This window comes from Geotrypetes seraphini, chromosome 9 (genome assembly GCF_902459505.1).
Source record: "Geotrypetes seraphini chromosome 9, aGeoSer1.1, whole genome shotgun sequence".
Classification (NCBI taxonomy): domain Eukaryota; kingdom Metazoa; phylum Chordata; class Amphibia; order Gymnophiona; family Dermophiidae; genus Geotrypetes; species Geotrypetes seraphini.
The window spans coordinates 149,942,657-149,959,495 of NC_047092.1; the positions used below are offsets into that span (position 1 = coordinate 149,942,657).

General features: G+C 46.3%; 1 protein-coding gene across 10 annotated transcripts in view; it reads right to left on the reverse strand.

Annotated features, from left to right (window-relative positions):
* Positions 1 to 16,839, reverse strand: part of TRIP12 (thyroid hormone receptor interactor 12) — a 448,602-nt gene that overhangs the window by 235,798 nt on the left and 195,965 nt on the right. For 8 of the 10 annotated variants that reach the window (XM_033958326.1, XM_033958328.1, XM_033958332.1 and 5 more), the window contains exon 20: positions 15,367 to 15,520. In XM_033958326.1, coding sequence (XP_033814217.1) covers positions 15,367 to 15,520 — 154 coding nt within the window. The remainder of the gene's footprint in view (positions 1 to 15,366; positions 15,521 to 16,839) is intronic. The other 2 variants (XM_033958334.1, XM_033958333.1) reach the window with 1 other exon arrangement.

Consider the following 16,839-nt stretch of genomic DNA (forward strand, 5'->3'; position numbering starts at 1 on the left):
CTCCCTGGCCAGGCATTTGTTGAGCTTCCTGAGGTCGAGTATGGGGCGCATGTCCCCGGTCTTTTTTGGGACCAAAAAGTAACGGGAGTAAAATCCCGTCCCCCACTGGTCCTTGGGGACCGGCTCGACCGCCCGAAGCTTCAGGAGAGCTTTGGCTTCGGTCAGAAGGGTCGGTAGTTGCGACCGGTTGCACCAGGCTAAACTTGGGGGACTGTCCGGTGGTGAGGACACAAAATTGAGCGAGTAGCCTTCGGAGACGATCCGGAGCACCCAAGCGTCTGAGGTAATCGCGGTCCATGCCTTCCGGAAGGACCGAAGACGCCCCCCGATAGGAAGGGGTTCTGGTGAAGGTGCGGAGGGGAACCCGCCCCGTCCGCTCAGCCCATCAAAAGGAAGGCGCGGGCTTAGAAGGGCCCTGCGCCGGGGCTTGGGTTTGTCCCCCTCTGCCTCGTTGAGACGAACGTCTCGGAGGCGGTCTTGAGAAGGACGGGGTCGACTTCTGGGGGTACCGGCGCGGCGGAGGCCGGAAAGGTTTCTGTGGCGGGGGCCTAGGTTTGGGGCGGACCAGGGATGCTAAAGAGCGTTCCTGTTCCGACAACCGTTTGGTCGCCGCCTCCAAAGACTCGTCAAATAACTCGGACCCCACACAGGGCAGGTCTGCAAGACGTTCCTGCAGGTTTGGGTCCATGTCGAGGGTGCGAAGCCAGGCCAAGCGGCGCATGGCCACTGCGAGGGCCGACACCCTCGAAACCAGCTCAAAGGTGTCGTACACTGAATGGAAAAGGTACAACCGCAATTGAGACAGGTTGGACATAAACTTATCGAATCCTGCTCTTTTGGAGTCCGGTAACGAGTTCCGATATTGAGGAAGGTCCTTCACCATCCCACGCAAGTAGGAGGAAAAGGTGAAGGAGTAATTTAGAACTCTGGTGGCCATCAGAGTGTTTGAATAGAGGCGACGGCCAAACTTGTCCAGGGTCCGCCCCTCCCTGCCGGGTGGAACCGCCGCAGAAACCCGTGAGGGCTGTGATTTTTTAAGGGCAGATTCCACCAGGAGGGACTGGTGGGAGAGCTGCGCCTTATCAAACCCTTTCGGGGGAATCGTCCTATACTTTGATTCCATTTTTGACGGGACAGACGTGCCTGTAAGAGGGCTCGACAAGTTCTTCAGCCAGGTCTGCAGGAGGACACTGTTGAGAGGGAGTCTAGGTACCTCTCTAGGGGGAGTGGGAAGGTCCTGTTCCTCTAGAAATTCCTTGGAATATTTGGAACCTACCATCAGGTCAATCCCCAGGGCTTGGGCCATGTCCTGGACAAAAGATGAGAAGGAGGACGGCCTAGCCTGGGGGGACGGGGTTCTCGACCGTCCCACCGAGGAGCGGGGGGAGGCCTCATGGGAATACTGAGGATTCCTAACCGATCCTGAATCCCAGGATCCTCTCTCCACGGCCCTCGAGGGGGAGGGTGAAATCATCCTCCTAGGGGAGTCCCTGGGGGAGGATCCCGGGGTCCGTGGGGTCCTCTCCCGTTTCCTCGGCGAGGCGGCGCGGGAAGACTTTCCCCGAGGTGAGCGGAGGAGCCTCGGATTATCGAGGCGCAACTCCGACACCTGCAGCGCCTCGCCCCCGAACGACGAGGAACGATCGCGCCGAGGCGAGCCCCGGGGTCGCTTAGGCTTCCTCGATCGGCGCCTCGTCCGAGGTCGCCTCGAGGGCGAGGCGTCCGGGGAAGATCCCGAAGCCGAGGAGGAAAGTCGGCGCACTCTGCGGAACTTTTCTTTTGGGCGGACACTGCGCTCAGGAGGCTCCCCCGAGGTCGAGGTCCGGGGCGGGGCCGAGACCGAGGTGGACGGGGCCGCAATACCCGAGACCGAGGTCGCCGAGGCCGGGGCTCCCGAGGTCGAGGGAGCCGAGACCGGGGCCTCCGAGGCCGAGGGCGCCCCGGCCGAGGTCGACGTCGCCGGGCCCGCAGCACGCTGCAGCACTTCCAGGGCTCCCGACAGCTCCGATGAGATCAAGGCTCGAAGGAGATCCTGGAAGGCCGGAATCCCCACGAAGGTGGGGAGTTCCGAGTCCGGGGCACACTCCCTGGAGGGCGACCTCGGTCTCGAGTATTCCCTCGGGGTGTGCGGAGTCGAGGTCCGATGCGGGGCCGGGGTCGACCCACCCGCTTTGGCCTGACTCGAGGATGGCTTCTTTGCTGAAGGGGATGGAACAGAGGACTTACCCGAAGCTGGCTTCGATGACGACGGCTTCGAAGATGAGGGCCGAGGCGACGCCGAGGCCCCCGAGGACGCCGAGGCCGAGGTCAAGGCCGGGGCCGAAGCCGGGGCCGACGTCGAGGCCTTGGGCGGCGCGTCGACGGCGAACAATTCCGCCATTCTGGCCTTACGGCGACGGAGGGCCCTGTTCTGGAAGGTAGCACAGCGATCACACGAGGCTGTTGGATGTTCGGGCCCAAGACAGACAATGCACCACCGGTGAGGGTCGGTGATGGAGAGTAGTCTCTCACACCGGCTGCATTTCTTGAATCCCGTAACAGGACGGGACATCGACGAGAAAAAGAAGAAGGCCGGGAACGACCGACGTTCCCCGGCTCAGGCTTCCGGGAGCCCCCGGAGCCCAACGAAAAACAATTATTATTTTTTTTTTTTTTTTTTTTTGTAAGACGGACGAAAAATAAAGCAGCACCGCGATTAATCCGATCAATAAACAAACTAAACGCGGCAGCTAGAAGGCAAAAACACTGGAGCTCAGATCCACAGGGCTTTCTTGCTCCGCGGAAAAATTTGAACTGAGGACCACGAGGTGGGATGCGCCCTCTAGTGGGCAGAAGGCACGCACATGCGTGGTGCAGTGTGCAAACTTGAAACTTCTAGCAAGTTTGCTTGAAAAGCTGTCCGCGCCGGGGCTCCGTAGATGACGTCACCCACATGTGAGAATATCATGCCTGCTTGTCCTGGGATAAGCATAGTTACTTACCCATAACGGATGTTATCCGAGAATAGCAGGCAGATATTCTCACATGTTACTGACGTCATTCATGGAGCCCAGTATGGACAGTCACTTTAAAAAATTTTCAGTCTTGAGACTGCCCGTACCACACATGTGCCAGTGCCTTCCCACCAGATGATGTCAGTTCATGGGATTATCAGTTAAGTAAGAAAGCTAAGAAGCTAACTAGGGGACGCGGGAGGGTTGTGAAAATTTCTGCCAGCAGTCCTCAGATAACACTCATTATAGGTATGTAACTGTGCTTTATCCCAGGACAAGAAGGCAGCATATTCTCACATGTGGGGACTCCCTAGCTGCCAGGGTCATGTTTCAGAGTTTGTTCTAAGTTAAAAAAAAAAAAAAAAAAGGGACAAAGACAAAGGAAGTTGGCATGTAAATGGAGAACAAATTTTGTAGACCTGCTTGGCTGAACTGACTATCCCATCTGGAATGATTCTCCAAACAGTAGTGGGATATGAGTGTATGAATTGAGGACCAAGTGGCTGCTTTACAAGAGGGGTGCTGAAACGTTCTCAGCCAAGCCAACAAGGGAATGATGTGGAGCCATGAAACTTACAAGTTATTCCACATATTCACACCTAATTTCAACACACTTGGCACATTGTGTTTGAAGTTTCTGCAGCGCTTCCAAAAAATACTCTGATGTCTGGTCATTGAAATACTGCTCCGCTGTTACTATCATCTCCGAATCACTTGAAAATTGCTGCCCTTTCAAACTCTTTTTAAGGTTTGGAAACAGTAAACAGTCAGATGGAGCAAGATCTTGCTCAGATGGAGCAAGATCACATAGACTGGTGAGTATGGTAGATGGTCTATGCACTGAAACCCCAACTGCACCAAAACATCTGTCGTTTTGCCAGCCTTGTGAGCAGGTCTTTCAACAGTTTCCCCGTCCTTTTTTCTTTCAATGCCTCCTTTAATCAGCACAGCAAGTTACAGTAGTACTCTGCATTAACCATTTGGCTCCTTGGAAGATAGATAGTCATAACACTTTCCTGACCCAAAAACACTGACCATGACCTTTCCTGCTGAGTTTTGTGTCTTGAATTTCCTTGGAGAACTTGAGTGCTGCCATTGTATGGACTGTTTAAGTCTCAGGATCATAGTGCGGTAACCATGTTTCATCAACAGCAACTAATAATTCCAAAACATTGGCACCAGCTCGCTGAAAATGTTATAAAATCATCTTGGAAGTGTCCACTCGATATTGTTTCTCATCAGCATTCAAACATCTGGGCATCCACTTGGCTGACAGCTTCTGCATACCCAGCTACTCGTAGATTTTACACAAACACGTTCTCTGGATATCTGCAGTGTCTCAGCAATTGTTATTCGCCAATCTGCCAAAATCAGGTCATGGACATGGTCAACAATTTCAGGACTTGACATCATTTGTGGCTTCCCATACCTTGCTGCATCTTCAGTCTCAAAATCTCCACATTGAAAGTTTACACACCACTTCTTCACTGAGGAGTATGATGGGCATTTGTCACTCAAAGTTTGCATCATACATTTATGGATTTCCTTTGGCGTTTCTTCAGCAGGAATAGGAACTTCATGATGGCTTGGAGATCCACACTTGAAAATTCCACACTTTTCACTGCACGGTTCAATCAGTGATCTGAATGTGAGCCCATGTCAAAACATAGAATTATGATTCTGCAAATTGGCACTTTGCAAAATAAAATAACTCTTCAGCTACAGTGGCAAAATGACACTCAGAATTTAGGAAGATGGTTGGGTTGAGAATTTTTCAGTGCCCCCTCATACAGATTCCTCAGTGGAAGAATAAAGTAGATGAGCTACTGAAGTCGCCATTGCTCGAACCTTATGTGCAGTGACAGCCCAGCCTGAACATATCAAAAGGAGATATGGTATGCTAGCCATGATGAGATGGTTCTCATAGTGATAGGAGTTCCGTTTGGCTCAAACGATAAGAACAGCTGAGTTGAAGTTCTGTGAGGTTTAATGATATCTAAATAATAAGTGAGAGCACGTTTACAGTCCAATATGTGGCTTGCGGCCTCACCAGGATGAGAATGTGATATTGGAAAGAAGACAGGAAGGACTATGGATTGATTCAGATGAAATTCGGAAATGTTCTTCACACTCAACCAACGTTCCTCCTGAAAGTCCACTGTCGTGATAAAATGTTGTATAAGGTGTATCTGAGCCATAAAATTTACAGCTTGAATTTACAGCTCATTGAGCTGCTTGAGGTGTTGGGACCTTGATTAACCAGTCATCAAGATAAAGGAATATCATCAAGATAAAGGAATACATTAAAGCCTCAAGAGCGGAGAGCGGTATCTACTATTAGACATTTTGTGAATACTCTCGATATTGAGGCTAGTCCAAATGGAAGCACCTTGTAAAGAATGATGCAAGATCCCATTCAAAAACAGAGATATTTTCAGTGGGCTGGGAGAATGGGAATATATGTGTGTAGTTTTCTTTGAGGTCTAGAGAAAAAAAGCCAATCATTTTTCTCCAACAGAGATAGCAGGGTTCCTAGAGAGATCATGTGAAATTTCTCCTTTATCAAATATTTGTTGAGAGTTTAAGCTTCTGGTTTAATTTTCTAAATTTTCAATTTTTCTTAGTAGGATAGATGTGATATTTTACCTTATTTTCCATGGCATTAAACACTTGATTAATTTTTGTAATCTCAGTAGCTTGTATTTGGACTTCTGTCTCAACCTGGATGAGTTTCGTCAAAGGTTTTGTGTAAAAGACATGAAATTTACACTGACCTGGGGTTTTTCCAAAGGCTTGATTGTACGAGTCATGGCTTGTTCTTCCTCTTTGACCCCTACAGCTCCATGGCCTAATAGGCCTGAGCTCTCCCTGCAATCGCCGACGCTCATTCCTCCAGGTATCCTGGCCCCAGCAGCCGATGAATCACCCTCTTCCAGGTTTGCCTGGGTTTCAGGTACAGTTGCATTCAGTGATCTCCGAGGACCCTCTCCGATTGGCCAATTCACCCTGGCCTCTCCGGGAGCTGGGGGAGGGTTGGGTCCAGCTGGGCTCGAGAGCTCGTTCTCTAAGCGCCCGGTATCATTGGAGTCGATGTGAAGGAGGTCATCAGTGTCTGTCACAGAGTAGAAGTTGCTGAACAGGTGAGGGGTTAACTCGCTGCCTCCCTCTTGGTCAGTGCTTATAATCAAGAATGACCATCAACTCAGCTCTTGGCTCGGCTTCAGATTCCATTGTAATGGGAAGAGCATGCTCATCTGCCACATAAATCTTGTAAAAGACAAGGACTCCAGCGGGGACCTTCTGTGTGGTGGTGGTGGTGGTGGTGATGGGTCAAATGGTATACAATAGGATTCCTCCACAGAAAGATCTGGATATTCAGAGGTAGAATGCTATAAACAATCTGAGTCATATTCCTCAATTCCTTGTCTTGGTGATGGAGAGCAGTGTAATGGGCCTCCAACCCAGCCAGCTGATTAACAGTTCCCCTTAACTGTAACCATGACATCTTGTTTGTCTGTCTTGCCTGTTTAGATTGCAAGCTCTTTCGAGCAAGGACTGTTTTCTTACTCTTTGAGACTCTGCATAGTGCTGCATGCGTCTGGTAGCACTATAGAAATAATTAGTAGTAGTAGTAGTAGAAGAAAAGAATGTGGAGAAAGGCTCCTAGATTGGGGAAAATGCGACTGAATTGATGAGTAGATGGCTCAGATGGTCAATGAGGTGTATCTCAATGTCAGCTCGGTGAGTGCCTCGAAAGGGAGGAAGAACTACACTCTCTGGAAGCCATGGGCCGACTCGACGCCAGGTCTCTAAGAAGAATTGGCAGAGAACCATCCCTCGATGACCAATGATGCTGCTCAGACTGGGCTGAACTGGAAGTCACAGTAGTCGATACCTGCATCAGTTGCGACTTCAGCAACTTTCCTTTTGAAACACTCTCTAATCTGGTCCTGTAACGATAGTACCGGTAACATTGATGCAGTTGATACAGATGGCAGAGGCTGCACCAGGTTGGTGACCTTGATGTCAAGGCACACCTCTAAGAAGACACCAATTGTAAAGATGGTGATCTAGCTTTGGTATGAATGTTTTGAGTGTGCTGACATAATAGACACTTGGGAGGATTCTGATGCATGCCTAGAGAAGAAGTATGCCTATGCTTCTTAGCTTTCTTTCGAACTTCTCTTGACAGATGCAAAGGAGATCAAGTAGTAGTTGGAGGCACTGAAGTCTTCAGTGGTCAGCAAGCAACAGCATACATGGTCAATGTTCCTTGTGTCCCAAAATACTTTTCATATTTGGCTGTCTTTCTTTGAGTGACCTTTTTGTAACTTGGAGTACTATCAAGCATTGTACACACCAATTATGTAGGTCAGTGGCTGAAATAGTCTGATTGCACTGAGTGCACCGTTTAAAACCACTTGGAGCCCTTGACATCGAGGGGAACACCGCTGATGCAAGATCGAAGAACCCAAAGCTCCAGGGAGATTGAGTAAAAAAGTTACTCTCAAAAAGGATCGATGCTACTGGCCTGAAAACAGGCTGAGAGTCCAAGGCCTAAAATAAAAATATGGTTAAAAATAAATAAATTTAATCCAAATGATAAATGAAGAAAAATATAAATGGGAAGGCAAAAAAAAGCCACCTCTATGCTTCTTGGAAAACTAAGAACTGATGGTCCTGTGAGTAGACGTCAGGCAGGAAGGCACTGGTGCACATGTGGTATGCGCAGTTTCTAGACTTTGAAAATTTTTTAAGTGACAGTACACTAACACTGTTCATACCGGGTTCCGTGGATGAATCACCCACATGAGAATATGCTGCTTGCTTGTCCTTGGATAAAACATTTGACAAGAGCTAGAATTCAAATAACACATTCTATAAAGTTTTACTAACAAAATCTAATGAACTATGAGGTTTGAGGTCAGAACCTCTTTAGGAGGACAGCTTTTATATGAGGTAAATCAAAAAGTAAAGGCAAAATATAGTTAATGGCTTTAATAAAAGTAACTATGAACAATTAAACATATCCTTTTCCACATAGTCTCTATGAAAGAAGACGCATTTGTTGTATTGTTCAACTAGCTTCTGCATTCCTGCAGAGAAGTTTTTGGGCTGCTTCTGAAGCCAGGTGAGCAGCACTTCCTTTAACAGGTTTAAATTCATTTTGCAGCAATGCACAGTAATTTTTACTGTTCTTTATTTACCGTGCTATGTCCATACTGTGTCAATATCAGACGGTGAATTTCCACAGGCTTCACTCCCTCTGCCCAAATAAAGTGCCACTACTACACATTGTTCTTCGATGATGCAATCTTGCAATGGAGCATCCTCTGTGCATCTAACAAGCAACATACAAGTACATATGTTGCATTTTGCTAGCTCCATTCTGGTTATCATGTAATCTAACAACTGCCTTTAATTTTTGATTTGCCCTCATATCCAGATAAAGAGATTATATCCCTACATTGATAATATCTTTTCCCGTAGATAGGTGGGTTATCTCCCAATGGCCACATGCCATATCAAGAAGGAATCCATTCCAGATTTTTTCTGTAACCTTCCTCTACTTCACTGGGAGCTCTAGCACCACCTGTAGTTAGTATCCAAGCACCAAGAGCTCCAACATAGAACGTGAAATAGGGTCACCAATGTGAACATTCCCAAGAATCAACTGTTCTGCTCACAAAGGAACATTAGAATAACAGACAACAATTAACCACTGCATGCACTGAGAACATATGTACAGAATTCCTCAAGGCCCAAAAGGGCTGGCTGGCATTCAAGAAACAAACTTGGAGAAGCATAAACAAGATGAGACAGTAGTCAGGCATAAGGAGGACAGTGCAGGAATCTAGAATGTCTATCTACTGGAAAAAATATTATCAAGGTAAGGACATAATCTTTTTCCAGTGCAATAGGCGAGACATTCTAGATATGTGGGATATACAAAAGCTGTCCCAAAAATCTAGGGCAGGCTGACTGTGCCGACCCTTAAGACTTAGGACAGAGTCTTGTCTTGCCGCCACATCCACTCTAACGTGTGCAGAGTGGACCAAGCAGCTCCCCTATAAATTTCCACAGGGAAGATCGCCCTAGCCCCAAACCACAAAGAGGCCATATGCCTGGTAAAATATATCGGGACACAGGAAACTGTTTACCACAAAGAATGTAGGCTGACGAAATGGCCTTATGGATCCATCTGGAAAAGATGGCCTTGAAAGCAGGGGCACCCTGCTTAGAATAATAAGTCCACTAAAAGGCAGAATAGTCAAAAGGTTCAGGAGGGGGCCACTCAGGGACCAAACTGAACACCCCACGTAATATAACGCGATGATGGACAGGACAATACCCTGTACTAGGTGCCCTCAGAGTGAACGAGCAGCGACGAGAGACAAACTCCAAGGCTTCACAAGTCAGGTAGAGGTGACATACCCCCACCCGCACACCATCACAGGGCACCCAATGTGTGCAATAAATCAAAAGTGAAAAAATATATCACAAATCAAATGATTAAATAAATAAACTGCAGTGAAAAGTGAAACCACAGAGTGGTCCCAGCCAGTGTTCCCTCTAAGCGGGCGGGTGTTGTGAGCAAACTTTTTTCACCGTGAGCCAAAAATATCGGGCGCCAGCAAGTTATGAGCCAACTCGCCCGATTCTCCTCTCGCCGCCCTGCCATCTGCCGTACGCCTCTTCCGATTGTGCGCTGTGACGAGAAACGTGTGCGCTGCGATGTAATATTTTGTGCGCCAGCGCAGCTTAGCGGGAACACTGGTTCAAATGGTTTTATTTATTTCCCCAAATTTATTTTTGTTATACGCATTGAAAATATTTGATATTGCGTTTAAATCAAAATCTCAATAAACTTGAAACGAGTGCCCGTGAGATTGTGGGAGGGTTAAATACTCAAAACTTAGAAGTTTTTGCTACGCCAGCTTTCTGGTATCTTTACATACAGTGGCGTACCTAGCATATGTAACATCCGGGGCCCATCATTTTTTGGCACCCCCCCCCATCTGTAAGAAAAACATGATTTTTAGTAACAAACCACACGTCACACATGAGTACCTAGGAAAAGGCAGCATCTTACATATTGCAGTGAGCAGTACATCAATACACCCATTGTAAAACTAAACAAGCCAGACCAGCACAGATCAATCCTACACCGTCAATCCTAACAGAAAACACACAGAACACAGAAAACACCTTCGCCTAGTAAGGAATATGTAATCACAAACTAACCCCTCCCTCTTTTACAAAACTGTAGTGTGGATTTTAGCTACGGAGGTAACAGCTCTGATGCTCATAAAATTCTGAGCATCAGAGCTGCTACCACCAAGGCTGGTGCTAAAAACGCTTCACAGTTTTGTAAAAGGGGGGATAAAATAAAAATACATAGACAAAGGTTAAATTGAACCAGCAAGAAGCTGGACTCTGCATACAATGCTTCACAGAAACAGTGACACATGTCTCCTAAAGCAATAAATAAATAGAAATTTTTTTCTACCTTTGTCTTCTGTGGTTTCTCCTTTCCTCATCTTCTTGTAACTCTCTTCCTTCCATCCACTGTCTGCCGTCTCTCTTCCCCTATATGGCATCTTCTCTCCTTCTATGCCCCTTCCAGAAACTGTATGCCTCCCCCTTCCATCTCTCCTTTCACCCCATTGGTCTGGCATCTCTCTCCTCGCCTTCCCTCTCCCACACCTCTCCTCATAGTCTGGTATCTCCCCTTCCCTGATTCTCTGGCATCTCTCTCCTTTCCTTTTCTTCCATCTTTCGCTCCCCCTCCATGCTCTCACATCTCCCCCTTCCTTTTCCCTTAGACTGGCATACCTTCCTCCTACGCTCCAAGCCCTGGCATCTCCTTTAATTCCCTCCCTCATCTTCCTTCTCCCTCCAGCTGGGTACCGCAACACTCTTCCCTGCAGCTCTGCACTTCCCCACAATTGCCATGCTTCGGTTCCTCTTCTTCCTTCCTTCCTCCCCCCCCCCCCCCCCCGCGGGACCCTGCGGCACCATCAACTCTTACTCCCTCTAATGTCGGCCCTGCAGCTCCAGACTTCCTCGCACCTTCTCCCCTCCCCCTTTGGATCGCTATTATTTTAAATGTTATAGCCGCGGAGCTGTATCCATCAGTGGAGATGTCTAACCTCGGCCTGCCCCGGAACTCTTACTGCAACAGTGACTTCCTGTTCCTGCCTAGACGGGCGGCTGCTGCAGTAAGAGTTCCGGGGCAGGCCGAGGTTAGACATCTCCACTGATGGATACAGCTCCGCGGCTATAACATTTAAAATAATAGCGATCCAAAGGGGGAGGGGAGAAGGTGCGAGGAAGTCTGGAGCTGCAGGGCCGACATTAGAGGGAGTAAGAGTTGATGGTGCCGCAGGGTCCCGCGGGGGGGGGGGGGGGAGGAAGGAAGGAAGAAGAGGAACCGAAGCATGGCAATTGTGAGGAAGTGCAGAGCTGCAGGAGCTGTTATAGCCGCGGAGCTGTATCCATCAGTGGAGATGTCTAACCTCGGCCTGCCCCGGAACTCTTACTGCAGCAGCCGCCCATCTAGGCAGGAACAGGAAGTCACTGTTGCAGTAAGAGTTCCGGGGCAGGCCGAGGTTAGACATCTCCACTGATGGATACAGCTCCGCGGCTATAACATTTAAAATAATAGCGATCCAAAGGGGGAGGGGAGAAGGTGCGAGGAAGTCTGGAGCTGCAGGGCCGACATTAGAGGGAATAAGAGTTGATGGTGCCGCAGGGTCCCGCGGGGGGGGGGGGGGGGAGGAAGGAAGGAAGAAGAGGAACCGAAGCATGGCAATTGTGGGGAAGTGCAATCCCCCAATGCGTCCCCTTACCTTACCTCCCCTTACCTTTGCGACGCGTGTGTGCGCTGTGAAGAGAAACTTGTGCGCTGCGATGTAATATTTTGTGCGCGAGCGCAGGCCAGCGCAGCTTAGCGGGAACACTGGTCCCAGCCTGAACCAAGTCAGCCGACTCCCCAACAAAAATCAAAAATGACAAACTTAGCTGAATGATGTCAACAACTCTGAAGCGCAAAAATCACAACACTACAGCCTGCCTGACATCATTCAGCTAAGTTTGTCATTTTTGATTTTTGTTGGGGAGTCGGCTGACTTGGTTCAGGCTGGGGCCACTCTGTGGTTTCACTTTTCACTGCAGTTTATTTATTTAATCATTTGATTTGTGATATATTTTTTCACTTTTGATTTATTGCACACATTGGGTGCCCTGTGATGGTGTGCGGTTGGGGGTATGTCACCTCTACCTGACTTGTGAAGTGTTGGAGCTCGTCTCCTGTCGCTGCTCGTTCACTCTGAGGGCACCTAATACAGGGTATTTCCTGTCCATCGTCACGTTATATTACATGGGGTGTTCAGTTTGGTCCCTGAGTGGCCACCTCCTGAACCTTTTGACTATTCTGCCTTTTAGTGGTTTCTAGTTTAGGTTGTGGCAGTCCTTTTGGAGTGTTTTTTGCATAGAATAATGAGTCAGCACGGTAAAATCATTTGTGACCTCTAAATAGTGCAGAAGAAATCTGCGGACATCCAAGCGTTGCAAAAGGCAGTCCCATATCACAAAACCAGGAGGCTGGAAACAGGCAAGCACACTTCCTGAACATGGAATGCAGACACCACCTTCGGCAGGAATTAAGGAACCGGGCAGAGAGAGATCCCTATCTCCGAGATAAGCAGGAAAGGCTCTCCACAAAACAGAGCCTGGAGTTCCGAGACACGGCTCATTGAAGTAAGGGTGAGCAGAAAAACTGCCTGTAGTGTGAGGTCCAAGAGAAAAGCGTCTGTCAGAGGCTCAAACGGAGCCTTGGGGAGGCCAGAGAAAACCAAGTTAAGGTCCCATGAAGGGAACAGCAGTTCAATTGGTGGTCTTATGTGAAGTGCACCTTTCAGAAATCTGGCCATGTCAGGGTGTGATGCAAGCGAAGGACTAGTCTCGGCCTCTGAGATGAAGGAGCCCAGTGAGTTGGACCTGAAGAGAAGCCATGGTGAGGCCCTTCACAAGGCCCACTGGGAGAAATGCCAGCACCACTGAAACGGGAGAGGAATACAGCGTCACACAGTCCTGGTTGCATCAATGGTGGAGAATCTTCCACATCTTAGCATAGGCAGACACAGAAGTTGACTTCTTAGAGTTCAGAAGACTAGAGAGGACTCTAGCAGAGTATCCTTCGTACTCTAAAATTGTGGACTCAATATCCATGCCATAAAAGCAAAGTGATCAGGATCCTTCATACAGAGTGGACCCTGGTCTGGAATAGCCTACAACCTAAGGCCTTGACCTACATGAAGACACATCAGATCTGCAAACCACGGTCTGCAAGGCCCATCTGGAGCTATCAAAGTGACTCTTCCCTGAAGAGTCACAAATCGGTGATGGACCCAATCTATCATGGCCAGGGAGGAAACACACAGCAGAACTCCCTGCAGCTATAGCTGTACCAGAACATCTAGGTTCTTACTTCCAGGCTCAGATCTTCAACTGAAGAATTGGATGGCTTTCGAGTGCTGTCGCTGCTATTAGGTTGGAGTGAGACTGACCCCAGCATCACACAATGGACTGAAACACTACTAAGGACAGCGCCCACTCACCTGGAGCCAAGGACTGAATGCTGAGGAAGTCTGCTTGAACATTGGCGACTCCCACCACATGCATTGCTGAAAGGCCCTGGAAATGATGAATCGCTCAGAGAAAGAGCAGGTGGGCTTTTCGTAGTCAGAGAAGCACTCTTGCATTCTCTCTGTCACAGAAGATTTGGACCGCTGGGTCTTCCAGAGATGTGTGCAATTTCACTAGAGCCAATCAAATAGCCCGTAACTCCAAGCAGTTTAACTGAACATTGCCTTAGAAAAGGTGTCCTGAGATGAATGTGCTAAGAGCAGTAACAGCAATGAGGCTTTGAATGTTGCAAATTATTTTGAAATCCTTCTGCAATTGAACTCTTCAACTCTTTAATCTTAATATGTTAAAGTCTGGAAAAATTTGAAGTGAGAAATTTTTGGACTTAAGCACTCAATATTTGTGATTAGATTGGAAACATGATGGCAGATAAAGGCCAAATGGCCCATCTAGTCTGCCCATCCACAGTAACCATTATCTCTTTGTCTCTCTGAGAGAAGCCTCATGACCAGATAACAACCCAAAATTAAAGGAAAAATAAACATGAGCAGAACAGACAGGCTCCCACCATCTCACAAGTAGAGAGTAAAACTGAGGAATTACAGGACAGCCCAGAGAGGAGAGGTGGAGCAGAAAAACAAATGAGGCTCTCTTCACCAGATCTCATGATCAGAAGTACACAACCCACAGATTCAAGACTGATGTTCCTATTGTTCTTATTGCATTACAAACATTTACATATTTTACTTAATATACACAAAATGTTTGGGGGAAAAAAATTTCAAGTGTACTTTTGAAAATCCAAGCTATTCAAATCTCATCCCAAAACTTTCCCCACAAATGCCTCTGCTCTCCAAAGGCAAGAGTATATGATAAATGGCAATACATATCCACTGGTACCCGCATACAATTTCTGCACATAAACCTCCATTTAATACACACAAAACTTGGTTGACAGGCTAATATGAATTGTGGCTGCAAATAAATGTTGTATTTATAGACAAACTTCGTTATCTTAATTATATTATCCAAGGGAGGGTAGTATGCTTTAATATAAAATATTTTAAAGAAAAAAAAAGTAATATGTTTTAGAATATGTTCTGCATTTTAGAAATTTGATGTTTCACATTTTCCCAAATACTGTACTTCTTTACTGATCAATTTTCTTAGAAATGAATGTACATTCAAGGTAGTGTGGCCATATGGAAGTGTCAATACAAAAGACTCAAAAGGCTTCACCACTCAGAAAATGATCAATTTAAGGTCTATCTCTATTGCATAATCATATAGACAGCTACCTTAAATAAGTATTTTTTAGACCTCAGCAATGTAACTGTGTGTATAGCAAGTGTATCATCAGTTCATTTTTTTTTCCCTGTAGTATATTTCAACATAAATAAATCTCTTGTTCAGTAAAACAGTAAAGAAGTACTAGTGATAGACAATGTCTTTTACAATAACCATCAAACCACACATTGTTTTCAGACCATGTTGTTAACTCAGATTTGCACTTAGAACTCTCATCTCTTTTCTGTATGGGCCAAAATATATTTCCCATTCTTCTTCCATCAAGATACCTTTTGAAACAATTACATTGTTCATTATATAGCTTTTTCTTGAGAAAGTAGATATGCTAAGAAGCTGAAATTCAAGGATAAAAGCCAGAAAGGACCATTTTTATCTTTAATGTGTTCTCTATAAATTTAGAAGATACCATACTTACTAGTGTTAGTACTGGCTAAAGGGTTAGGTTTTCTCTGAATGGCACGTGCTGTTCCTGTGTCCTCGTTGATTTGCTGCATAGAATTAAAATCAATAGTATAAACACGCCCCAGTGTAGACAAATTTATCTCATCCTCACCAACCTGATGGGCTGCCTGAGAACACAGATATAAAACAAAGAATCCTTGAATATAAAACATTATAGCACGTGACAGATCATAAAGGAGCATTTCCTTCCCTCTGGGCCACAATATCCTTAGTATTAAAAACTAATGTTAGTCATAGAAATTTTTTCTATACCTTTACAATAAAACAGATTAATTTAACTGAGGCCTTTGGCTTATAGGTGGGTTGGGGTTTTTTTTTTTCCAGATTGCAGAAATCCATTAAAACATGCAGTCACAAACAGCAGCAAAGAAACCACAGAGCCCAAACATTAAAACAAGTATCATGGAAGTTAAACTGTATATAATTCTAAAATTAATTTTTTTTAAATTGACTAAACAAATCAGGTATTTTGAGAACTGGCTACCAATGACCCATGTATAGTTATTCATTTTCTTCTAAATCATATTACTCTCTCATTTCTATTTACATCCTACTAAGAAATCCAATTAATATGCTTTAATGTGTATTGTGATGATATTTTAAGTAACATGCTATGCTATAAGGCAGTGGTTTCCAAACTTTTTTAAATTCGTGGCACCCTTAGTGTGTCAAAAATATTTCTTAGCACAAAGTCAAAAGATATGCCTAACTGTTCTCCCACTCATATCCTGGAATCTCTTTCCTTCCTCCCCCCCCCAAAGGTTTGGCATCTCCTTCCCTTCCTTTATTCCCTCCCACAAATGTATCTCTTTCCTCTTTCATTTTCCCGTGGTCTGGCATCCATCTCCTTCTTTCTCTGCTCTCCCCCCAAATTTGGCAATTTTCTCACTTACTCCTCCCTCCCTATTGGGTGCAGCATTTCTCTCTTCCCCTCCCGCCTCCTCAGAGGGATACAATACCTCTCCCATCTATGTTGCAGCTTGTGATCTTCAGCTTGTCAGCAGCTTAAACACATTGCCTTTGGCAGTCCTAGAAGCTTTCCCCTCCTCTTCAATTTCCTGTCCCTGCAGAAGGAGAGGGAAAGCTTCTAGGCCGTTTAAGGCAGTGCGTTTAAGCTGCCAGCAGTCTGAGGACAGGAAAGAGGTTTCCCGCTGAGGGAAGCGAAGTTGGGTACTGAAATAGAAACAAGTTTGCCTCTTCCTCCGTAGCACCACAGTGAGTTTGCCGCAGGGCCCTGGTACACAGTTTGGGGAAATAATGCCATAATATGTACTGCCAATTGAATATTTTTTTACTGCTGTAATTAATTGTCTATTGCCTATATCTGACTAATTTTTGATATACTCCACCTAGGGTGAATTTCTTCAAAAAGGTGGTAATGAATCCTAATATATAAAACTAAAGTAACTTACAAATACTGAATTAA